This window comes from Aquarana catesbeiana, linkage group LG10 (genome assembly GCF_042186555.1).
Source record: "Aquarana catesbeiana isolate 2022-GZ linkage group LG10, ASM4218655v1, whole genome shotgun sequence".
NCBI classification, from domain to species: Eukaryota; Metazoa; Chordata; class Amphibia; order Anura; family Ranidae; genus Aquarana; species Aquarana catesbeiana.
In genome coordinates this window covers 53,755,199-53,780,203 of record NC_133333.1, presented here as the reverse complement: position 1 = coordinate 53,780,203, position 25,005 = coordinate 53,755,199, and the positions used below count along the sequence as shown (strand labels likewise).

General features: G+C 46.3%; 1 protein-coding gene across 4 annotated transcripts in view; it reads left to right on the top strand.

The window, feature by feature from the left end:
- The window catches only part of LOC141110693 (DNA-directed RNA polymerases I, II, and III subunit RPABC5-like), a 61,474-nt gene extending 37,339 nt beyond the window's left edge, over positions 1-24,135 (top strand). Inside the window, exons 1-3 of one of the 4 annotated variants that reach the window (XM_073602195.1) lie at positions 1,891-2,112; positions 21,003-21,117; positions 23,864-24,135. In XM_073602195.1, the coding sequence (XP_073458296.1) occupies positions 21,023-21,117; positions 23,864-23,972 (204 nt within the window). In that variant the 5' untranslated portion in view covers positions 1,891-2,112; positions 21,003-21,022 and the 3' untranslated portion in view covers positions 23,973-24,135. Of the gene's footprint in view, positions 1-1,890; positions 2,113-8,609; positions 8,792-21,002; positions 21,118-23,863 lie in introns of those variants that run through there. The other 3 variants (XM_073602193.1, XM_073602192.1, XM_073602194.1) reach the window with 3 other exon arrangements.
- The last annotated feature ends 870 nt before the right edge of the window (positions 24,136-25,005 follow it).

Here is a 25,005-nt window from a genome sequence, read left to right as displayed (position 1 = left end):
CGACGCGTTTCGGAAAGTCCTTCGTCAAGGTTTGACAAGTGAGAATTAACATCCAATGCAAGTGTTATAAAAACATTCAAAACAGGCAGTCAGCTCTGCTGTGGTATCCCAGGCCGTGTGCATATCTCGAAAATCCAGTTGTAGGTAGGTGGACTACTATAAGAGGTTCATGTAAAAGGTACCGTCCCCCTAAGTGCTGAAAAAACGCCACGCCCAAGTCTGGGCGCAGCGCCTGTGCGTGGGCTGGGGTCCAAGAGGATCTTCGGACCTGGGAACTAGAGCCAGAAAGGACACCTACAAGGTATAACGTAGGGGAGGGGAGGAGGGCTCACAGAACACCATGCTGGCTATCAGACTGACACTAAAGAGGATCCGTGATCGGAGGAGGATGATGCACTCATGCTATGCTCTTGGCTACTAAAGTTTCCTCTTTAGTGTCAGTCTGATAGTCACTTGTCAAACCTTGACGAAGGACTTTCCGAAACGTGTCGGTTTAGTGAGACCTACCTCATCTCATGCTTTTTGTCTGGTTTTGTTGCCTTATGTGGTATTCTCTGTCCCATACATGTTTTCCTTGATGCAACTGTTTTTATGTATCATTTATGTCTGATCTAATATGTCACTTGGTGTATTTCTGTACCATGTTTTTGTATTTTGTAATAAAATTTCTTTTTTATCAACTATGAATCTTTTTTGGTAATGCCTTTAAAATCCCACCCCAGGGGAACTAATTGTTCATTTTTCTATAGTATGGGATGTGGCATACCTTCTTTGTTCGCTACCTCTGGTCAGAATCTTTTTGTTGCAGCCAAGCTTTTACTGCCATTTTCAAAAGTTATAAAATTTTAAGTGCAAATTTCAATATTTGGGCTACAAACAAGGACAATATGCAATTAGCAATCTGATTTAAGGTAGATATTAAGACAAACATATTTCTTATCGACATAGTAAGTAAGCAGATCAGGTACAGGATTTATGAGGGCAAGCAAATACAATGGGCATACATACATACATGAAATTGGCTCTCACAGTGACAATGCTAGCAGTGTGCAGCAGCACAGATGTCACCTCACCAACATGACACGTCCCCTCCTGAGTCACAGTGACAGTCTCTCTCCAGGCCAAGTGCTCCGTTCAGTCCGCTTTAGTCCAAACAGCACTGACAGTCCCGCTCCTGTTTGCCTTGCTCCCATCCTGCAGATTCGCACACGAGGCTCTGGCCACTTCAGGTCCCTTACACTATGACATTACACGACATGCCCAGAGAGACGGCACTTGGATGATCTCGGACGGCTCCAGACCAAAACTGAACATGCACAATTCCGAGTCGAGCGTCTCAGCCATATTTTTTTACTGCCAACCTATTCATGTTACTGGCAGGAGAAAAGTGCCCATTTTTCTTTCTCGAACATCACGGGACACAGAGCCACAGTAATTACTGATGGGTTATATAGGTATCACTGGTGATTGGACACTGGCACACCCTATCAGGAAGTTCAACCCCCTATATAATCCCTCCCCCTTGCAGGGATACCTCAGTTTTTACGCCAGTGTCTTAGGTGATGGACGTGTAAAGATGTCCTGTGCTGAGCTCCAAAGGGAATATCCTAAGATCCTATACTGGGGCAAGCCAGGCGAACCGGATCCATTCAAAGTGTCTTTTCATGGCCGAATTGAATGGTACCCGGGCCTCGTGTCCGAAGAAACGAGGTTTTACCCGTAACGCTTCTCTTTTTAGAGAGCTGGACCCCGCAGATCAGAAAATGGCTTTACACTTCCTAATTTCTGGCGAGGTGCTTTATGGTCCCAGAACTGTTGGATCCCCCTATTCGTAGGGGGCCCCAGTCTCTGACGGTTTTTTCAAACGGAGCCCACCGTGAGAGGTGAAGATTGGGTCTGTGTAAACAGCACCCTGCAGCCAGATAAGGTAAGAGGAGATTCCACAGAATTTTTGAGTTCTAGTGGCTTTTCTCCTTTAAGGTAAATGCATGCTATGCCTATTGTGACCACCGGGGGCTGCCAAGAGCACAAACCTGCACATGCTGACATGTCTGTCTCAGTGTTTGTTCATTGCTGTTCATGTCCCAGCATCTCAGGCCGGCTGCAAAAAAGGTAAGGTGGAAGGGGGGATTTCTCATGTTTGAATGTTCCCCCCCAGGCTAGAGAGGGGCCGCAGGGGTCTAGAAAGTGGTTATACCACCCGGGCTCTGTGGCCTAATGGCCACTATCTCTGAATCTAGCCGTTCAGGCAGATCTTGCTACCAGCCTCTTCCCCCCCCCCCCCTCCCCCAGCCTTTCTCCAGAAACATGACAGGAGAAGTGGGCCAGCGCGGGAAGCACTCGTTTTTTTCAAAACTCGAGGGGGGGCGGTGGGGGGGGGGGGGCAGGACAGGTGCTTAGACTCCCACTCAGGCCAGCTGCAGGCTATTAGAGGCACTCTGTACAGGTGCACACAGCCTTCTGAGAGACACAGAGCTGATGGTCGCATGTAAGGTGGGACACAGGCATTCTCCTAGGCAGCATTTACTGAAGTAACACCAGACTGAGCATTGGGTAGCAAGGATTTTAGCCAGACTACATCGCTCAGCGGGCAGTGTTCATTTGTATACCTCACACCTTGTTGCTTTGCACTATGGGTAGAAGAGGTTCAAGCACCCCAGGAACCAGAGACACTAGGGGATCTCGTTCAGGTTCTGAGGGCCCCCTGTTGGCAGCATCCTCCCCCCCTAAAGATGGGCCAGGGACGGCTAGCCAGGGAGAGCCATCGGGGTCAGGGGCTACACCTGCTTCTGGCACTTCAGCCCCTGTATATATTACACAAGAGGTTTTTTCCTCAACCATTAATGATCTAGAGGAAAGATTTATGGCCGTGATTACGTCTTCACTCAGTGGAAGAAAACGCACTAGGCTTTCCTCTGTTCCCCAAGACCCTCAGACAGAGGAGCTCTGGGATAAAGGAGATGAATCCCTTTCAGAGGATCGGGATGGGATGGATGATTCCTCTTCGGAGGATTCAGGTGGAGAGGGACCCTCTGCGACTCCCCAAGAGGAGAAAGTCTTAGTGCAGATCCTCACTGGATTGGTCCGATCCACATTTAAGTTGCCCATACCTGAAACTGCTAAAGAATCCTCTTCTGCTTTGGGGTCACTGAAACCTTTCCAAGCAGCACATGCTTTTCCTGTTCATACTTTACTTGAAAAGCTCATTTATTCTGAGTGGGATCACCCAGACAAACGTTTTTTTCCGCCGAGAAAGTTTTCAACACTCTATCCGATGGAAGAAAAGTTTATTAAAATGTGGGGAATACCGGTTATTGATGCCGCCATTTCCTCCGTAAATAATAGCCTGACTTGTCCTGTAGACAATGCTCAGATGCTCAGGGATCCTGTAGATAAAAGGATGGAATCCCTATTGAAGGATGTTTTCTCCTTAGCAGGATCAGTGGCCCAACCTGCAGTAGCAGCGATTGGAGTCTGTCAATACTTAAGAGACCATGTTAAGCAGGTCATCAAAGTATTACCTGAACAGCAGGCCCAGGGGTTTGCTAACCTTCCAGCGGCCTTATGCTTTGTGGTTGACGCCATTAGAGATTCTATCGTGCAAACCTCCCGTCTTTCACTGGGGTTGGTGCATATACGTAGAATCCTATGGTTGAAAAATTGGTCAGCCGAAGCACCATTTAAGAAGCTACTGGCTGGGTTTCCATTTCGTGGTGCAAGGTTGTTTGGAGAGGACTTGGATAACTATATCAAGAGAATCTCTTGTGGGAAAAGCACTCTCTTACCTGTCAAGAAGAAGAGTAAGCGTCCCTCTTTCAAACGGACTCTTTCCCCAGCGCCGGAGGCTTCAGCCTCCAGGCAGTCTCGACGGCCACCTCCATCGGGGTCCAGAGACAAGAGTCAACCCCAGGGACAAAAGAAGTCCTGGGGAAAGAAGCCTACTAGGCAAAACACTAAGACCTCTGCATGAGGGGGCGCCCCCGCTCACTCGAGTGAGGGGAAGACTGCGACAGTTCTCAGAGCTCTGGCAGGAGGACTTCCAGGACAGATGGGTAATCTCCACGATAACCTTAGGGTACAAGCTGGAGTTTCAGGAATTCCCCTCTCCTCGGTTCCTCAGATCAAGTGTTCCCAGAGACGAAGCAGTCGCTCCTTCTAGCGTTAGAGCGACTTTTGTCGCAGGAGGTCATTATGATAGTTCCCGCAAAGGACCAGGGATTGGGCTTCTATTCCAACCTTTTTACGGTCCAAAAGCCAAATGGGGATGTCAGGCCCATTCTGGACTTAAGGGATCTGAACCGATTCCTAAGGATTCAATCCTTCCGCATGGAATCAATTCGAACGGTAGTTCCCACCCTGCAGGGAGGAGAATTTCTGGCATCAATAGACCTCAGAGATGCATATCTGCATGTGCCCATTTTTCCTGCTCATCAGAAGTTTCTGCGCTTCGAGGTAGGAGGGCGCCATTTCCAATTTGTGGCTCTGCCTTTCGGGATAGCCACTGCACCTCGAGTGTTCACAAAGATCTTAGCTCCTCCTCTGGCCAGATTAAGGACTCAGGGTATAGCTGTCATAGCATACCTAGACGACCTGCTCTTGATAGACCGGTCGGTAGCCTCTTTGAATGGAAACTTGAGGACCACAGTCAGGTATCTAGAACACCTGGGTTGGATCCTCAACTTGGAAAAGTCTTTCCTAAAACCAGTAAGAAGACTGGAGTATTTAGGTCTGATTATAGATACAAGCCAGGAGAAAATATTTCTACCCCAGGCAAAGATAGCTGATTCTGACAGTAAGGAGCAAGAAGGGTCCCTCAGTCCGCCTTTGTATGAGGCTACTAGGGAAGATGGTGTCTTCATTCGAAGCAGTTCCCTATGCTCAGTTTCACTCAAGAATGCTGCAACACAGTATTCTGTCGACTTGGAACAAGAAGGTTCAGGCATTAGACTTTCCGATGCACCTGTTGCATGCGGTGCGTCAGAGCCTCAATTGGTGGCTCATACCCGAAAACCTGCAGAAGGGGAAATCCTTTCTACCGGTTACCTGGACGGTGGTAACAACAGATGCCAGTCTGTCAGGTTGGGGAGCAGTTCTGGAACAGGCTGCGGTCCAAGGGGTATGGTCCAAGACAGAGAGGACCTTACCCATCAACATTCTGGAGATCCGGGCGATACATCTAGCTCTAAAGGCCTGGACTATCAGGCTACAGGGTTGTCCGGGCAGGATCCAGTCCGACAATGCCACAGCAGTGGCTTATGTCCATCATCAGGGAGGCACCCGGAGCTGAGCTGCTCAAAAGGAGGTGAACCAGATCTTAGTCTGGGCAGAGATGCATGTGCCATGCATATCGGCAGTTTTCATCCCGGGAATAGAGAATTGGCAGGCGGACTATCTAAGTCGCCAGCAGTTACTTCCGGGGGAATGGTCTCTGCATCCCGACGTCTTTTGGGCCAGATGCCAAAGATGGGGGGGTTCCAGATGTAGATCTCTTTTGCATCCCGATTCAACAAAAAGATAGACAGATTTGTGGCAAGGACAAAAGATCCTCTTGCATGCGGGACGGATGCGTTGGTGATTCCGTGGCATCGGTTCTCACTGATTTACGCATTCCCGCCTATTCTGCTACTACCACGACTCCTTCGCAGGATCAGGCAGGAAAGGAAGTTGGTACTTCTGGTGGCCCCCGCTTGGCCCAGAAGGACCTGGTATGCAGAAATAGTAAAAAACAAAGAAAGAAACAAGAGAGCGCACCAGCCTAGCGCATTATCCTTGGCAAATTTTAATAAATTAAAAACAAGGTAAAAGGCTACTCACAAAAGTCGCAGGTAAATTAGCATATCAAACGCACAAAGGCAATAGTTCCAGTGGTAGGCAGCTGTCCAGGTCCCAGGAGGGAGGCACACGGACCGCCGCTGGCTTACGCGTTTCGAAGGTTTGACCTTCTTCCTCAGAGCCTAAGGCCAGCGGCGGTCCGTGTGCCTCCCTCCTGGGACCTGGACAGCTGCCTACCACTGGAACTATTGCCTTTGTGCGTTTGATATGCTAATTTACCTGCGACTTTTGTGAGTAGCCTTTTACCTTGTTTTTAATTTATTAAAATTTGCCAAGGATAATGCGCTAGGCTGGTGCGCTCTCTTGTTTCTTTCTTTGTTTTTCACTATTAGGATAATCCCATCCTTCGAGAGCAGCAAAGCCGAAGCCCATAGCCCCTCTTGAATTTCTTTAGCTAACACACCAGTGCGCAAGAGTACTTTTTTTGTGTTTCTATGCAGAAATAGTAAGGATGACAGTAGGTCCCCCGTGGACCCTACCAGTACGCCCAGACCTGTTATCTCAAGGTCCAGTGTTCCACCCTGCCTTACAAACGCTAAATTTGACGGTTTGGCTATTGAGACCCACGTTCTGAAGAGTCGTGGGCTCTCAGGTCCTGTCATATCTACCTTGATTAATGCAAGGAAGCCAGCTTCCAGGATAATTTATCATAGAGTCTGGAAAGCTTATATAACCTGGTGTGAATCCAGAGGTTGGCATCCCAGGAAATATGTCATAGGTAGAATTCTTGATTTTCTACAATTAGGATTAGAGATGAAGCTGGCCTTGAGTACCATCAAGGGCCAGGTCTCTGCTTTATCAGTATTATTTCAGCGGCCACTTGCTTCGCATTCTTTGGTCCGAAACTTTATGCAGGGGGTGATGCGTCTTAATCCTCCGGTTAAAGCGCCCCTAAACCCCTGGGACTTGAACTTGGTCCTGGCTGTGTTACAGAAACAGCCTTTTGAACCAATAAGTCAGATTCCTTTGGTCTTGTTGACAAGGAAGTTAATTTTTCTGGTGGCCATCTCTTCTGCTAGAAGAGTATCAGAATTAGCAGCTCTTTCCTGTAAGGAGCCTTATTTGATTATACACAAGGATAGAGTGGTACTACGCCCTCATCCTAGTTTTTTACCGAAGGTGGTTTCTGATTTTCATTTAAACCAAGGCATTGTTCTACCTTCCTTTTTTCCAGATCCCTGTTCTCCGGAAGAGAGATCTCTACATTCGTTGGATGTAGTAAGAGCAGTTAAGGCCTATCTAGGGGCAACTGCTCAGATCCGCAAGACAGATGTTTTGTTTGTGCTGCCAGAGGGTCCCAATAGAGGACAGGCAGCGTCAAAAGCTACCATTTCTAAATGGATTCGACAATTGATCATTCAAGCTTACGGTTTGAAACAGAAGATTCCTCCGTTTCAGATCAGGGCACATTCCACAAGGGCTATTGGTGCTTCTTGGGCAGTGCATCACCAGGCCTCTATGGCTCAAATCTGCAAGGCCGCAACTTGGTCTTCAGTCCATACATTCACCAGATTCTATCAGGTGGATGTGAGAAGGCATGAGGATATCGCCTTTGGGCGTAGTGTGCTGCAGGCAGCGGTACAGGGTCCTCAGGTCTGATTGCACCCTACTTGGTCGTGGTTCCCCCCCCCCCCTCAGGTAGCATTGCTCTGGGACATCCCATCAGTAATTACTGTGGCTCTGTGTCCCGTGATGTTCGAGACAGAAAATAGGATTTTTTTAAAACAGCTTACCTGTAAAATCCTTTTCTTTCGAAGGTCATCACGGGACACAGAGGTCCCGTCCCTCTTCTAATACACTATATTGCTTGGCTACAAAACTGAGGTATCCCTGCAAGGGGGAGGGATTATATAGGGGGTTCAACTTCCTGATAGGGTGTGCCAGTGTCCAATCACCAGTGATACCTATATAACCCATCAGTAATTACTGTGGCTCTGTGTCCCGTGATGTCCTTCGAAAGAAAAGGATTTTACAGGTAAGCTGTTTTTAAAAAATCCTATTTTTACTGGCTGCCAGTAAAAATACTGACAGTTGGCAACACTGACCGCTGCCCACCCCTGCCATAGGAATCCATGCACCCGGCGTCTTGAAACTGGTCGGGCACATGGATAGGGAGGAGGCGGCAGGGATAGGCTGGGCCGCCCATGTGCCCACAATGCATGGGCCAACACTGCCTGTACTATGTCTGCAGTCTCTGACCATCTCCTGTACTTTGTCTGCAGTCTCTGACCATCTCCTGTACTATGTCTGCAGTCTCTGACCATCTCCTGTACTGTCTGCAGTCTCTGACCATCTCCTGTACTGTCTGCAGCCTCTGACCATCTCCTGTACCATGTCTGCAGCCTCTGACCATCTCCTGTATCATGTCTGCAGCCTCTGACCATCTCCTGTACCATGTCTGCAGCCTCTGACCATCTCCTGTACCATGTCTGCAGCCTCTGACCATCTCCTGTATTATATCCACAGCCTCTGACCATCTCCTGTATTATATCCACAGCCTCTGACCATCTCCTGTATTATATCCACAGCCTCTGACCATCTCTTGTATTATATCCACAGCCTCTAACCATCTCTTGTATTATATCCACAGCCTCTAACCATCTCTTGCTTTTTGATGTATATCTAGAAAAAAAGTTATAAATTCACTTTAAGACCTAATTTATCACCATTGCGCAGTGCAGGATGCTGTTCCTTTTTATTTTCCTAGGTTGGCCAAAAAGCATTGCATAACCCAGTGAGCACTGAGCCTATTAATAGCACACACAATAACGTACTTTGCTGCCATCTAGCGGTTGCTTGTAGCGACTGCAAAAACAAGCTGCGGCATTTAGTTACCTAAGCCTGCAAAGCGCATGATCATTGCTGCTACATACGGAAGACTTGAAAGTTCCTTCCCAGTGACTGGTAAGAAATTGTACAGTATCTGGAAGCCTTCATCCAGACAGGAGTGGAGGATCCTGTGAGTAACCCCATGCTTTACAATGAGAATCCTGTATGGGATACAGTAGAAGAGAGTGCAGGGTTATTCATAGTTACTGCCCATATTCATTCCACTTGACAGCTGGCTTGATGGGGCTTAAAAATGGCAACAATTGCTTTAAGTGACACTATACTCTGCTTTAAAAATATATATATTTAAATATGTATTCCCAGGGCTTTTTTTCTCAGAGAATAGGTGCAGGAACTCCCCCCGTCTGAGTCACCCCTTGTCTCTGCCCCCACCCACCTCTGACCACCGTCCCTTGATTCCACCCCATACTCGCCCACCAGTACTGTCCCTTTTTAGAGAATACAGAACCAAGTATCATTTTGTGGTGCTAAATCATTTGTATGGAACATGTTAATGATAAAAAGAAAAGCAGTAAAATAGATCCCCTGCAGCCAGGAGCAATAGAATGCCAGCAATAGACTCCCCCCAGCAACAATGGACTCCATCCCAACAACAATAAAATATCACACTCGGTAACAAAATATCCACCCAAGCAACATTAGATTTCCCAGCAGCCAGCGTCAATAGATCCTCCAGCGGCCAGTAAAAATAGACCTCTCCCGAAACAGTAGATCCCTTCCAGCAACATAAGACCCCTCAGCAACAATAAGATTCCCCATCAGCAACAAACTCTCACACAAAATCAAATCCCCCACCAGTGACAATAGATCCCTCCAGCATACCCCATGCTATTACATACATTCAGTGCTGGAGGTGTCAGAACTGCGTTCCCCCGTGTTCCCGCTGAAAAAAAGCCCTGTGTATTCCTAACTCAAAAATTTCCTTCTCCTGCTCTCAGCCTCCTCCCAGATCTTCAAATTTTTTAATTTTTTTTTTTTTTTTTTGTTGCTGCTGTGATCTGACTTTCTGTTAGAGGGTGACAACATTCATTCCCCATGGTCCCACTGTACTAACATAGCCACCCTCTCTTGGTCACTCAGACAAATTATGGACCAGGGACTATGGGATTTGTAGTGTGCATAGAGCAGTGCTCATGACTGCAATTAACCTGCGCTGCTCACTCCAAAGAAACAGAAGTGAGTGGAAAAAAGGAGACATTTGGGATCTCAGGGAAGACATTACAAGGAAGCAGAAAAGCACAGCAAAAAAATGATTTGTTGAAAAATAGAGTACAAGGCCATTTAGGCGGAACTTTGCCCTAAAAGGGAAATTTTGCTTTAACACCGCCTTCCCTCCTCTCCCACTTTTGACAGGTGTTCTATCGAATAGTGCCCTCCGTCGAAAAGTGCGCATGCACAGTACGGTAGGCCACGCCAGCTGATTTCCCGATCAGCTGGCGTGACGTCACCATAGCACGTGCGCACATCATAAGAGGCGTTTTTCACGGGGGGATACAATTTGACGGGCAGAATTTAAACCTATGCAAACAGCAGAGGGAGACTATAGTTGTCAGTTGTTGTGCCTCGTTGTTGCTGGGCGGGTTCACAGTGTGCTCAAGGTGGGGTTTTGTCTGTTGAACGGCGGGTTTTGCCAGTGTCTAAAGGGTGGGCTGTAACACAGACAAAACCCGCCCTGCAACAGCGAAGCACAATCTGACAACTACGGTCTCCTTCCGCTGTTTGCATAGGTTGAAATTTTGCCTGCCAAATAGTATCTCCTGCCGAAAACGCCTCGTACGATGTGCGCATGCACTATGGTGACGTCACGCCAGCTGATCAGGAAATCAGCTGGAGTGGCCTTCCGAACTGCGCATGTGCAGGCACTTATCAAAGGAGGGCACTATTCGATAGAACACCGACGAAGAATTGGCCCACATGAGAAAAGCGCTGGATACCTGGACAGTTAAGTGTCCTTTTTAAAAAAAAAAAAAAAAAAAAGTCTGCAGCCATTGTTGGGATATTTGGATGTGCATCCCTGGGTCTGCACACATTCTGTGACAGGGGAGATGCTTAGATTGTGAAAGAAGTGGGGCACCCAGATGAGGGCAATGATGTGTGCTACTAATAGTGGGTGTGTCTGCTACTAACAGCGAAGGGGCTTAAAGGGGTATCGTTGCCGGGGTTAGGAGTAAGTAATGCACAGAGTGCAGAGGTGAAGAAAAAGTAACCCATGGAGTGCCTCTCAAAGAAAAATTCCCCCCTCCTCTCAATACAACCACCCCCCCCCCCTCCTCCATTACAAAACAAACATCCAGCTCAAATTCCCCACGTACTTCCCTGAATTAAACTCACTGGATCCTGACATTGTGTTGGATCTGCAGATGAGTGCCCCAGGTCGCCATGCTGCAACCACCCATGCTTTTTTCTTCTATATGTAACTTAGGCAGCTACCAGCTTCTGCCCCAGTCAGGCCTGTAGCACAGAGCTGAGGGGGAGTTGAGAAGCCTTCCCTCGGCTCTGCGCTACAGGTCTGACAGGCGGAAGATGGTAACAGAAGGCAGCAGCTGCATAAATGACGTATAGATGAAAAAGCACGGGCAGCGTTGGCAAACAGGGCATTTACCAGCAGATGCAGGGCACAAGCCCCAGGTGTCCAGTGCTAGTGATGCCCATGTCCTGTGACCATTCCACTCTTTCTGTTGGACTTTTTATTTATTTTATGAAAAATGCAACAGGTGGCACGTGTATACACAAGTGGCGGGAACACCCAAAACTCTCATGTGGACATTAACCACTTGCTGCTGGCTGCACGCCGATATACGTTGGCACAATGGTAGTGGTGGGCAAATGGGCGTACCTGTACGTCCCCTTTAATTGGCGGGGCTAGCGGGCGCTCGCCCGCCGCGTACAGCGTGTCCGTGCCCGCGAGTCCCACAGACTGTCCGCCGGTGTCCCGCGATCGTGTCACAGAGCCACAGATTGGGGAGATGCCTATATAAACAAGACATTTCCCTGTTCTGCTAGTGACAGGACAGGGATCTACTGCGCCCTGTCGACGGGAGCAGTGATGGTAGCCCATCCCCGCAGTGATGGTAGCCCATCCCCCGTACAGTTAGAATCGCTCCGTAGGACGCACTTAACCCCTTGATCGCCCCCTAGTGTTTAACCCCTGTGTCATTTACACAGTAATCAGTGCATTTTTATAGCAAAATGACAATGGTCCCAAAATAGTGTCAAAAGTGTCCGCCATAATGTTGCAGTCATGCTAAAAATCTGGTTCAGAAGTTTGGAGCACCTCAATGAAAAGTTGAAATCCAAAAAATAGGATTTTTTAAAACCGCTTACCTGTAAAATCCTTTTCTTTCGATGGACATCACGGGACACAGAGCCTCAGTAATTACTGATGGGTTATATAGGTATCACTAGGTGATTGGACACTGGTCACACCCTAATCAGGAAGTTCAACCCCCTATATAATCCCTCCCCTTGCAGGGATACCTCAGTTTTGTAGCCAAGCAATATAGTGTATTAGAAGAGGGACGGGACCTCTGTGTCCTGTGATGTCCATCGAAAGAAAAGGATTTTACAGGTAAGCTATTTTTAAAAATCCTATTTTCTTTCTCGAACATCATGGGACACAGAGCCTCAGTAATTACTGATGGGATGTCCCAGAGCAATGCTACCTGAGGGGAGGGGAACCACAACCAAGTAGGGTGCAATCAGACCTGAGGACCCAGTACCGCTGCCTGCAGCACACTACGCCCAAAGGCGATATCCTCATGCCTTCGCACATCCACCTGATGATAAAATCTGGTGAATGTATGAACTGAAGACCATGTTGTTGTCTTGCAGATTTGAGCCATAGAGGCCCAGTGATGCACTGCCCAAGAAGCACCAATAGCCCTTGTGGAATGTGCCCTGATCTGAAACGGAGTAATCTTCTGTTTCAAACTGTAAGCTTGAATGATCAATTGTTGAATCCATTTAGAAATGGTAGCTTTTGATGCTGCTTGTCCTCTACTGAAACCTTCTGGCAGCACAAACAAAACATCCGTTTTGCGAATCTGAGCAGTTGCTTCCAGATAGGCCTTAACTGCTCTTACTACATCCAACGAATGTAGTGACCTTTCTTCCGGAGAACAGGGATCTGGAAAAAAGGAATGCAGAACAATGTCTTGGTTTAGACGAAAATCTGAAACCACCTTCGGTAAAAAACTAGGATGGGGGCGCAGTACCACTCTATCCTTGAAAACAATCAAATAAGGCTCTTTACAGGAAAGAGCTGCTAATTCTGATACTCTTCCAGCAGAAGAGATGGCTACCAGAAAAATTAACTTCCTTGTCAGCAAGACCAAAGGAATCTGACGTATTGGTTTAAAAGGCTGTTTCTGTAACACCAACCGAACCAAGTTCAAATCCCAGGGGTTTAGGGGCGCCCTAACCGGAGGATTAAGCCGCGTCACCCCCTGCATAAAGATTCGGACCAAAGAATGCGAAGCAAGTGGCCGTTGAAATAATACTGATAAGGCCGAGACCTGGCCCTTGATGGCACTCAAGGCCAGCTTCATCTCTAATCCCAATTGTAGAAAATCACATATTTTCTGGGATGCCAACCCCTGGATTCACACCAGGATATATAAGCTTTGCAGATTCTCTGATAAATCATTCTGGAAGCTGGCTTCCTTGAATTGATCAAGGTAGATACCACAGGACCTGAAAGTCCACGATTCTTCAGAACGTGGGTCTCAATGGCCAAACCGTCAAATTTAGCGTTTGTAAGGCAGGATGGAACACTGGACCTTGAGATAACAGGTCTGGGCGTACTGGTAGGGTCCACGGGGAACCCACCGTCATCCTTACATACCAAGTCCTTCTGGGCCAAGCGGGGGCCACCAGAAGTACCGACTTCCTTTCCAGCCTGATCCTGTAAAGGAGTCGTGGCAGTAGCAGAATAGGCGGGAATGCATAAATCGGTGAGAACCGATGCCACGGAATCACCAACGCATCCGTCCCGCATGCAAGAGGATCCCTCGTCCTTGCCACAAATCTGTCTATCTTTTTGTTGAATCGGGATGCAAAGAGATCTACATCTGGGACCCCCCATCTTTGGCATATGGCCCAAAAGACGTTGGGATGCAGAGACCATTCCCCTGGGAGTAACTGCTGGCGACTTAGATAGTTCGCCTGCCAGTTCTCTATCCCTGGAATGAAAAACTGCCGATATGCATGGCACCTGCATCTCTGCCCAGGCTAAGATCTGGATCACCTCCTTTTGAGCAGCTTGGCTCCGTGTGCCTCCCTGATTGACATAAGCCACTGCTGTGGCATTGTCGGACTGGATCCTGACCGGCCAACCCTGTAGCCTGATAGTCCAGGCTTTTAGGGCTAGATATACTGCACGGATCTCCAGAAAGTTGATGGTTGGGGTCCTCTCGGTCTTGGACCATAGCCCCTGGATCTCAGACTGTTCCAGAACTGCTTCCCAACCTGACAGACTGGCATCTGTTGTTACCACTGTCCAGGTAACCGGTAGAAAGGATTTCCCCTTCTGCAGGTTTTCGGGTATGGGCCACCAATTGAGGCTCTGACACACCGCATGCGACAGGTGCATCGGAAAGTCTAATGCCTGAACCTTCTTGTTCCAGGCCGACAGAATACTGTGTTGCAGTAGTCTTGAATGGAACCGAGCATAGGAAACTGCTTCGAATGAAGACCCCATCTTTCTTAGCAGCCTCATACAAAGGCGGACAGAAGGCCCCTTCTTGGTCCAGACTGTCAGAATCAGCTCCCTTAAAGCAGATATCTTTGCCTGAGGAAGAAACACTTTCTCCTGGCTTGTATCTATGATCAGACCTAAATACTCCAGTCTTCTTACTGGGTTTAGGAAAGATTTTCCTGGGTTGAGGATCCAACCTAGATGTTCCAGATACTTGACCGTGGTCCTCAAGTTCCCGTTCAAGGAAGCTACCGACCGGTCTATCAAGAGCAGGTCGTCTAGGTATGCTATGATAGTCATACCCTGAGCCTTTAATCTGGCCAGAGGAGGAGCCACGATCCTTGTGAACACTCGAGGTGCAGTGGCTATCCCGAAAGGCAGAGCCACAAACTGGAAATGGCGCCCTCCTACTTCGAAGCACAGAAACTTCTGATGAGCAGGAAAAAAGGGCACATGTAGATATGCATCTCTGATGTCAATCGATGCCAATAATTCTCCTCCCTGCAGGATGGAGACTACTGTCCGAATTGATTCCCTGCGGAAGGACTGAATCCTTAAGAATCGATTCAGATGTCTTAAATCCAGAATAGGTCTGACATCCCCATTTGGTTTTTGGACCGTAAAAAGGTTGGAATAGAAACCCAATCCTTGATCCTTTGTGGGAACCACCCTGATGACCTCTTGCGACAAAAGTCGTCCTAACGCTAGAAGGAGCGACTGCTTCTTCTCTGGGTCTCTGGGAACACTTGATCTGAGGAAACGAGGAGAGGGAAATTCTTGGAACTCCAGCTTGTACCCTAAGGTTACCATGGAGATTACCCATCTGTCCTGGAAATCCTCCTGCCAGAGCTTTGAGAACTGTAGCAGTCCTCCCCTCACTCGAGCGAGCAGGGGCGCCCCTTCATGAAGAGGCCTTAGTGTCTTGTCTAGAAGACTTCTTCCCCCAGGACTTCCTGGGGTTGACTCTTGTTTCTAGCCCCAGACAGAGGAGGCTGAAGCCCCTGGCGCTGGGGAAAGAGTCCGTTTGAAAGAGGGACGTTTACTCTTCTTAACAGGTAAGAGAGTACTTTTCCCACAGGAGATTCCCTTGATATAGTTATCCAAGTCTTCTCCAAACAACCTTGCACCACGAAAAGGAAACCCAGCCAGCAGCTTCTTAAATGGTGCTTCGGCTGACCAATTTTTCAACCATAAGATTCTACGCATATGCACCAACCCAAGTGAAAGACGAGAGGTTTGCATGATAGAATCTCTGATGGCGTCAACAACATAACATAAGGCCGCTGGAAGGTTAGCAAACCCCTGGGCCTGTTGTTCAGGTAATACTTGATGACCTGCTTAACATGGTCTCTTAAGTATTGACAGACTCCAATCGCTGCTACTGCAGGTTGGGCCACTGATCCTGCTAAGGAAAAAACATCCTTTAATAAGGATTCCATCTTTTAATCCACAGGATCCCTGAGCATCTGAGCGTTGTCTACAGGACAAGTCAGACTACTATTTACAGAGGAAATGGCGGCATCAATGGCCGGTATTCCCCACATTTTAATAAACTTTTCTTCCATCGGATAAAGTGTTAAACTTTCTCGGCGGAAAAAAAAAAAAAAAACGTTTGGGTGATCCCACTCAGAATAAATGAGCTTTTCAAGTAAATTATGAACAGGAAAAGCCTGTGCTGCTTGAGAAGGTTTCAGTGACCCCAAAGCAGAAGAGGATTCTTTAACAGTTTCAGGTACGGGCAACTTAAATGTGGAGCAGACCAATCCAGTAAGGATCTGCACTAAGACTTTCTCCTCCTGGGAAGTCGCAGAGGGTCCCTCTCCACCTGATTCCTCCGAAGAGGAATCATCCGTCCCATAACAATCCTCTGAAAGGGATTTGTCTCCTTTATCCCTGAGCTCCTCTTCCTGAGGGTCTTGGGAAACAGAGGAAGGCCTAGTGCTTTTTCTTCCACCAAGTTAAGACGTAATTACGGCCATTAATCTTTCCTCTAAACCATTAATAGCTGAGGAAAAAACCTCTTGTGTAATATATACAGGGGCTGACGTGCCGGAGGCAGGTATAGCCCCTGACCCCAATGGCTCTCCCTGGCTAGCTGTCCCTGGCCCCTCAGGGGGGAGGATGCTGCTGACAGGGGGTCCTCAGAACCTGAACGAGATCCCCTAGTGTCTCTGGGGGTGTTTGAACCTCTTCTACCCATAGTGCAAAGCAACAAGGTGGAGGTATCACAAAATGAACACTGACTGCTGAGCGATTTAGTCCGGCTAAAAGCCCTGCTACCCAATGCTCAGTCTGGTGTTACTTAGTAAATGCAGCCTAGGAGAATGCCTGTGTCCCACCGTACATGCGACCTGTCAGCTCTGTGTCCCTCCGAAGGCTGTGTGCACCTGTACAGAGTGCTTTAATAGCCTGCAGCTGGCCTGAGTGGGAGTCTAAGCACTCTGTGCTGATGTCCCGCCCCCCCCCCCCGCTCGAATTTCAAAAAAACAAGAGGAAGGAGAGAGGCCGGTAGTAAAGGACCTGCCTGAAAACAGCAATGGCAGTGGGGGCGGTGGTGCCCGAGCTGTATAACCACTGTCTAGACCCCTGTGGCCTCCCCCTAGCCTGGGGGGAACATCAAACATGAGAAATCCCCCCCCCCCCTCCATCCTACCTTGAGCCGGCCGGAAACGCTGTGAAGCCTGAACACTGAGCCGACATCAGCATGACAAGGTTTGTGCGCTTGGCAGCCCCCGGTGGTCACAGACCTGTAAAGCACCCGGCTAGAAAACCATTTTCTAATATGCGGGGTCCAGCTCTCTAAAAAGAGAAGTGTTACAGGTAAAACCTCATTTCTTCGGACACGAGGCCCGGGTACCATCCAATTTGGCCTAGAAAGACACTTTGGAATGGATCCGGTTCGCCTGGCTTGCCCCAGTATAGGATATGGGATATTCCCCTTTGGAGCTTCAGCACAGGACATCTTTTACACGTCCATCACCTAAGACACTGGCGTAAAAACTGAGGTATCCCTGCAAGGGGAGGGATTATATAGGGGGTTGAACTTCCTGATTAGGGTGTGACCAGTGTCCAATCACCTAGTGATACCTATATAACCCATCGGTAATTACTGAGGCTCTGTGCCCCGTGATCGAGAAAGAAAAGAGGTTATATTCAAAACATGTAATAAACTTGATAGCCACACTTTGCCCCCTTCTTCGTGGGAAAGGCTGTTAAGAACTCAAACTGCAGATAGTATCTGTAAAATTCAAAGGTCTCTGTCTGCGTCAGCAGCTATTTTGTAGTTTTGTATGAAGTAGGAAAGGGTAAAACACTCTTCCATTTTTTATTTTTTTGCCATCTATGGAGATTTCTCCTCACTTCCTGTCCCATAGCCGCAACAGAAAGTGTGAGGAAATCCCTCCAAAGTGAGGGAATCCTTTCTTGTCCCTAAGGCTATCAAAGTGTCTTCATTGAAAGATTTTGCCTCTTATGTTCTAGTGATAACCCATAAGTTGGGATTTTATTTCCCTTTTACTCTGTGATAATGGTAAACAGGACAAATGGGGTAATTTTAATTCTGTCCTCAGTTAACCATGGAGGTGCTTCATGTGCTGCAGAGGATAAACACTGCAGTTTTGGTTGTGAAGACTGAGGAGAAGAATAAATTCAATACCTTCTCCCCATGCTTTGTAACCAGATGTCCTTCCTCATTCTTTATGGGGCCAATATGGTCTGTCCTCCCTTGCCTGTAGTACAGAAGTACTGTATCAAACAAAGGGCAAGGATAGTTGTGGGGCTGTGTTACAAAACTCCTCATATCGGTGAGGTGAAAGTGGGTAGGGGTGGCTAAGGAGTGGGTTTAGACCATGGATAACTGTAGTTGGTCTGGTTTGTGGCAGATTTTCAGATTGCACCATTTCCTATCACTATTAATGTGCTCTTTATTTTTAGTAGTATGGTTTAACCAGTACATTTTACAGTATACCCATGACCTTTTTTTCACACCCATGGTTTTATATTTATGTCATTACTTAATACAATTTGTAGCCCTTAAAATGACCTTGTCAGCACAGGATCCCCAGGCCCACAAAGGTAGGTTCATGGAGGCTTTTTGTCAGGTCACCTGAGGCAATGTGACAGATGCACACCGTTGTGGTCAGGAGTGCACCGCTAAGGTAGTGGACCCTATGGCTGCCAATGGAGCTCTGGGTGGTTCAGGAAGCAGGTCCACTGGAGCACCAACACAGATCACACTGGGAGCTAGAGCATGAGATTCCCCAAGGTGTGGAGTCTAGGAGCCAGCAGGTGTTCACCAGAGCCTCTAGTGGTGAGGATGGGTTTGGCTGCAGCTGACTCCAAGTTGCGGCCCCCGGGGTCACTAAGCTCAGGCTCACGGATTGGCTCGGGTGGACAGAGCAGAAGTAGCAGTCCAGGACAACAAAGGATGGTCAGGAGATAAGGTCGGGGCAACGAGCAGACAGGGATAGACAGGAAAACATGCCAAAGGTCGGGGTATCAGGCAGACAGGGATAGTCAAAGAACTAGCCAAGGTCGGTAAACAGAATCAGATGAAGAAGCACACAGGAAGCCAAACACACAATATTGATCAGCAAGGCTTGGCTTGCAGTGCACAGGTTAATATAGTATTTCCTGTTAGAGGCTGGGGTGGAGCCATGCTTGAGGGAAGATTTCTTAAGCACACAGGGAAAAAAGGCGATCCGTCTCTAAGCTGAGCACAACAGAGGTACTTTACTGCAGATCCATGACACTTTTGTTGCTAGTTGCATGCTTTACATAGGACAAAAGGAATCTATGAACTTACCTTTCTGGTAGCCCAATTTTTGACAAGTTGCCACTTCACTGTTTACTGGCCTCTGCAAGTATCTGATGAGTCAAATCGGTCCAATACCTGTTTCTCTCACCATGCGCTGTGGTTTCTCTTTGGCTCATATGTCCTGTAGTGACCTATGAGCTGTGGAGAAACCACAATGAGAGTCTGGGGAGCACATATTCACACATTCAGAGTGGAGGGGGAGCAGGGAGTGGCTTTTTCAGAAGTGGGTCACCAGAAAGGTAAGTCTACGGCTTCTTTTAGCTGGATGTTTGTCATACAAATAACCCTAAGCTGAAAGGGTAATTTTAATAAATGGTGCTCCAAATATCCAAAACGCACTGGCTTTGTTCTTACGCAATACTAGTAAAAAAAAAAAATGAATGACAAGGAATCAGGAATTATGGAAGGGGAATGTGATCAAGACCGTGTATAAGAAACTAGAGGCTTCAACCCATCAGGCTGCACCTGTAACTAAAATATCACTTCTGGTAGAATGCTCTTTTACTATATTAATCAAAAAGATAACCAGTGTGCCTGTTGTACTGCTAGTGTTTCTATTTTTGGCAGTTTTCAATACTCTGTGAACACAAGGCGAATTTTTGACACTTCCAAGTTAGTGCTAAGCATGGCCACACATTTTTTGGCCCATCATCGTGATGGGCAGCCTCACTGGTCAGTAGGAATGTGCAGGATCTAGCAAGGGGAGGGTAATCTTTACCACATTGACAAAGTATGAAGCTTTGCTTCCCAGAATGGCCTGAGATTCAGCCGAGATGGAAAGGTTTGGGACGCTGCTACAGGTTCACACTGGCAGCAGTTTGCCCCCCCCCCCCCTCTTTCCACCTTTAAAACACATCAATATCCAATGCAAATGTATTGGAATATATAAAAATTATATGAAGGTATTCGGTATCTGATGGACAGGTGGGGCTTGTGTGGTTAGTTGGTTGTTAGAGCTTTAGCGTTTGTAGCATAGCTGTCAGTAGGGCCAACCATGATGTGAAAGTTTCTAGGGATAATACAACTAAAAAGACACCATGGTCTTCTAGGTTGGGGTTGGGCACAGGGCTAACAATCGCTTCACATTGGTTGAAGTTTTTGCTGTGGAGTCTAAACAGGACAGCAGGTCCTTTGTAGCACGTTGGCTGGATTTATGAAGTATTTCTCTAGTTAAAAGGATAAGTTCACCTTTTGTGGCATGTTACATATTCACCAATTTTCAGGGTGTAATATGTAACCTGTTACAGCTGCACCCCCCCCCCCCAATCTTCCCTTTTGGACAGCGAATGGGGGATCTTCTCCCCCAGCTCACTGTCATTCATTCAGTGCTCCTATATAAATGTGAAACTATAAGCCTTGTCGAGCATTCTAGTAGGTCATTGAGTATTCCTGTCAGATTGTGCCTGCCTGTATTGGAGGTATGGGCAGACAGCTACGTTGACAGTCTGCAGGACCATGGCATTACACCTCCGATCTGGTGATCCTGGTTGCAATGCTTTACAGGCTCCTAACAGAAAAAAAATCATAATTTGTTACTTTCAAAAAAATGTGCATTTATTATTCTTTTTTTTTTGTAAAGGTGAATTTATCCTTTAAGATACACTATAAAAACTACAGAGTGTAATGAAAACGAATCCTAAGGGGCTGTACAGAGTTTTTTTTCTGAGGATGTTCAAAACACATCAACCTATTTTTTCTGCTCCCTGGGACCTTCACTTTATTTGTTATTAATATTATTATTTTGTAATAATTTTTATTAATGAAATTTATTAAATTGACTGATCCTTTGAATCTTTCTGGTTTCTCCAGGCGGTAGTCTCTAGCACACAATGATCATCCCTGTGAGATGCTTTACATGTGGGAAAGTTGTTGGAAATAAATGGGAAGCGTACTTGGGCCTTCTTCAGGCTGAATATACAGAAGGGTAAGACTTCAGTTAATACTACACTTGGTTGACTTTTACGGGACTAAGTAAACTGGTGAAATTCTTAGTTACAGATTGCCAGGCTGAGAAATATGGAGTTCAGTAATTATAATATATTGCATTACATTTTCCCCCTTTTAGGCTGGGTTCACATATGCTGCGGTCCCTTTACATCATGGGGTCCGGTGCGTCCCTGTTCACCAATTCAGGTGCGAATCAGGTCTGAATTTCTGCCTGAATTGGAACCAAAGGCCCACAGGACCCTTTTTAATCACTTGCTGACCAGCCGCCGTCAATTATACTGCGGCGAGGTGGCACAATCCCAAGAATCACTGTTGCTGTACGTCGGCTCTGAGTCTAGCTTTTGTGAGTGCACGTGCGCTCCTATTGGCCAGCTGGGAGCCAATCAGCGGGTCCAGCGGACTCTGTCTGCTGGCCACCCGCAATTGTTCCCTGCAGTGACAGAACGGGGATCTGCCTGTGTAAACAAGGCAGATCTCCGTTAGGACAGGGGAGATCACACAGATCCTGTCCTTCCACTAAGCAGGAAGATGGATCTGTTTCCCCAGTCACAATCCCCCATACAGTTAGAAAACACCTGCAGGGAACACATTTAACCCCTTGATCGCCCCTGATGTTAACCCCTTCCCTGCCAGTGTCATTAGTACAATATCAGCGCAGTCCCACTGAAAATCACTGATCGCCGCCATTACTAGTAAAAAATAATGATAAAAATGCCATAAATCTATCCCCTATTTTGTAGATGCAAGAACTTTTGCGCAATCCAATCGATATACGCTGTGATGATCCGGGGTGATTAAGCGCTAGTGGTGCATGCGAATTGAAGAAATCGTGTCAGTCCCGACTGCATTTTCAAGGGCATGGCAGCCCATTTTTTTTTATTAAAAAGAAACAAAGTTCGAAAATAAACAGCAGATTCCCTCGCAGGGGTATTCAGCATTACGGTCCTGCTTCAGAACAAACAGAATTCAGCCTTCCTGGCTAAAAACGCAGCACTTCAGCTCAGGCCTTTGACCTTAGGCCTTGGTCTGTCTTCCCCAGACCTGACGCTCAGCACCTCTGTGCTTGCAGCTTCGTGCTGCACTGGCTCCCTCCTGACTCCTAGGCCAGAACTCCTGTCTGCTGGACGGAGCTGTCTCCAAGAATGAGCACTGACCTCTATTCCTGGGATGATTATGAAGCCAGCGTACAGGTGTGCAATTAGCAAGCCTACCAAAATCAGGCATACACTGCTCATATGCACCTGTGACATGGGGTCACATCTCAACAACGCTTATTGCGATTTTATTTTTTTACCAAAAATATGTAGCAGAATACATATTAGCCTAAACTGATGAATTTTTTTTTGGAAATGTTTTATAGCAGAAAGAAAAAAAATTTGGGGTTTTTTTGTCAAAATTTATACTCAGGAAGTGAGTGAATCCTTCCGGGGCTGAAGTGCTTAAATGCAGACTATGGACGCCCCGGAGCTCTCCTGTCATGAAAATTGGATGCGGGGAAACCCGCATTCAAATCACATATGTGTGAACCCAGCCTAAAGCATGGATAATGTTCAAACAAAAGTCAGGCCCAAATTTTTGAAACTGTGCTTTTTTTTTTTTTTTTTTTTATGCTTCCTTGTTCCTTTAGGGGGGAGATTTCACTTTACTTTCGATTGAAGGTAACACGAGTCACTGGGACAGAAAGTAAAGATTTACCCTAACTTTACTGCTTTCTTGACCGGCCCCATCTTGTGCAGTAATTTAGGAAAAATGTCTCTAAGGACACAACAAAAAATGAGAATTTTCAAAATTGAAGGGACCATAACCTAAAACTTGTATCAAAGGTGAACCATAAAAGAGGACCAACACATTTCAAGGGTATTGCACCTCCTTCACCCCTTGCATGCAATCCCATAAACTGGAAATGAGAAAACAAGATAAACACAAAACACATCTTAAAGCAGAACTTCTATTAAATGTTCTGCCCCTGTTGTTTTAATTTTGGATAGTAAAACTTTTTTTCTGCCAGTAAATACCTTATACAGCCTACTTCCTGTTTCTTGTCTGGTAAAAAGCCTAGGCGTATGACATCATGCACAGCTCTCTCTCTAACGCTCGTGAGAGTTTGCCAGGAAGGGAGGGGGATAAGTCCATACGAGGGCCAATGAGAGCTGCAGAGCTGGAGGGGTGTGTGTGTGTAAATCCAGGAAGTGAACAGGCAGCAGCTTCAGCTGCCCACAGTTAAAATGGATGCAGCCAGACTTAGTGGAGGGAAATTTCTGCAGCATATTTGGCAAGTACAGAATCACAGTATATATACAATAATATGCAAAGTGGTTTGAGGGAAGCTTCAGAATGGCAAAGATGTTGTTGTTAAAAATTATGTGAGCAGACTGCAGTTCCTCTTTAAAGATATAGACATTTTAAAATAGTATTTAAAAGGAGATATAAAAACAAGCTTGTAAAAATTGTTTAAGTATAGAACTGTTGCTGCTTTCAAACCCCAAATCATATACTTGTGAACGTGATTTTTTTCAATAACATAAGACTAATATACCCAGTAGGTACTTAAAATGGTAACTATGATACTTCCCAACAACTGAGTAGGATTGGAAACAAAGAATGAATTCTAAGCTATAAAATTGTGTAAACTAGAATCTTTTTCTCAGTAGAAGCTTAAGCCAATTTGCACTGATGAGGAGGCACATAAAGCTTCCACCTAACTCAACCTTTCTGTGTTTTAGGGATGCTTTGGATGCCCTAGGACTGAAGCGGTACTGTTGTCGACGGATGTTGCTCTCTCACGTAGATCTAATTGAGAAGCTACTGAATTATGCACCCTTAGAAAAGTAAAATAAGTGAGAAACACCAACGCAAGTGACAGCCCTCAAATCCACTTTAGTGGAAGCCATTGCTAGAGCAGGGACTATGCAGCTGAGATCTCTAGATCATCGAGACTTTTATGCAAAAGTATTGCACATGTTGAGTTAATAAAATATATTTATCCACTGTAGAATTCTCCAACTTTGATTAAAGGTAGACTGAAGTTTGTAACTTGCTTATCAGTGTCTGAGAGGCTGTACTGTCCATAACACCTATATTTCGACCGTAATTTCCCAATTGAGAAATAACACCGTTGCTCGATTTTCAATTCAAATGTGGAACACAGATTTAATAAATACCTTACTCGGGTTTTTATTACAGGCTGACAAATGGACAAGACTGTAAAGCTTTTTTTAGTCTGGGCAAAATAAAAGACCCATTCAGTACATTTCTATAATACATTTTTTTCCTTTTTTTTAATGCTGCAAGTACATAAAATTGCTATACTAAAATCGAAGACAGTGTTGTCACCCCTGCTCAGTTTTTTGTCTGCTGGACATAGCAATCTTTTGCAGTCTAGCAGCGAGCCCAGGCAGGACTGAAAACACTTCTTAGCATTTCAGTGTAGCAAAAGCAGTCTGTCATCTGAGCTCACTACAGAAAGTTAGAATTTTGGCAGGATCTACAGGTATTTATCAGTACTTGCAATGTTTTTTTTTTTTTTAAAAAGAAGCCAAACACAGGGAAATGTGCATTGCAGAGATGTACTGATGGATAGGTTTTTGTACTCAGTCAAATTCTTTCATTGGAGTCCATTGAGGGACACAGAAAATCTTAAACCTTATACTGCCATCTACAGGATAGTTGGACACTGAAAGACAAAGGAATTGTAGGACAGCCTTGGAATAACCCCTTCTACCACCAGCATGCTTTAAGCTGGCTATTCACTAGTAGAATTTAGTTCACAATTTTTAGTTTTGAGGATTTTCTTTTAATTTTATGCCACCAAGATTAGAAAATCAATGTTGGTTCTCGACAGTGATGAGAAAATTTGAAGGAGCAA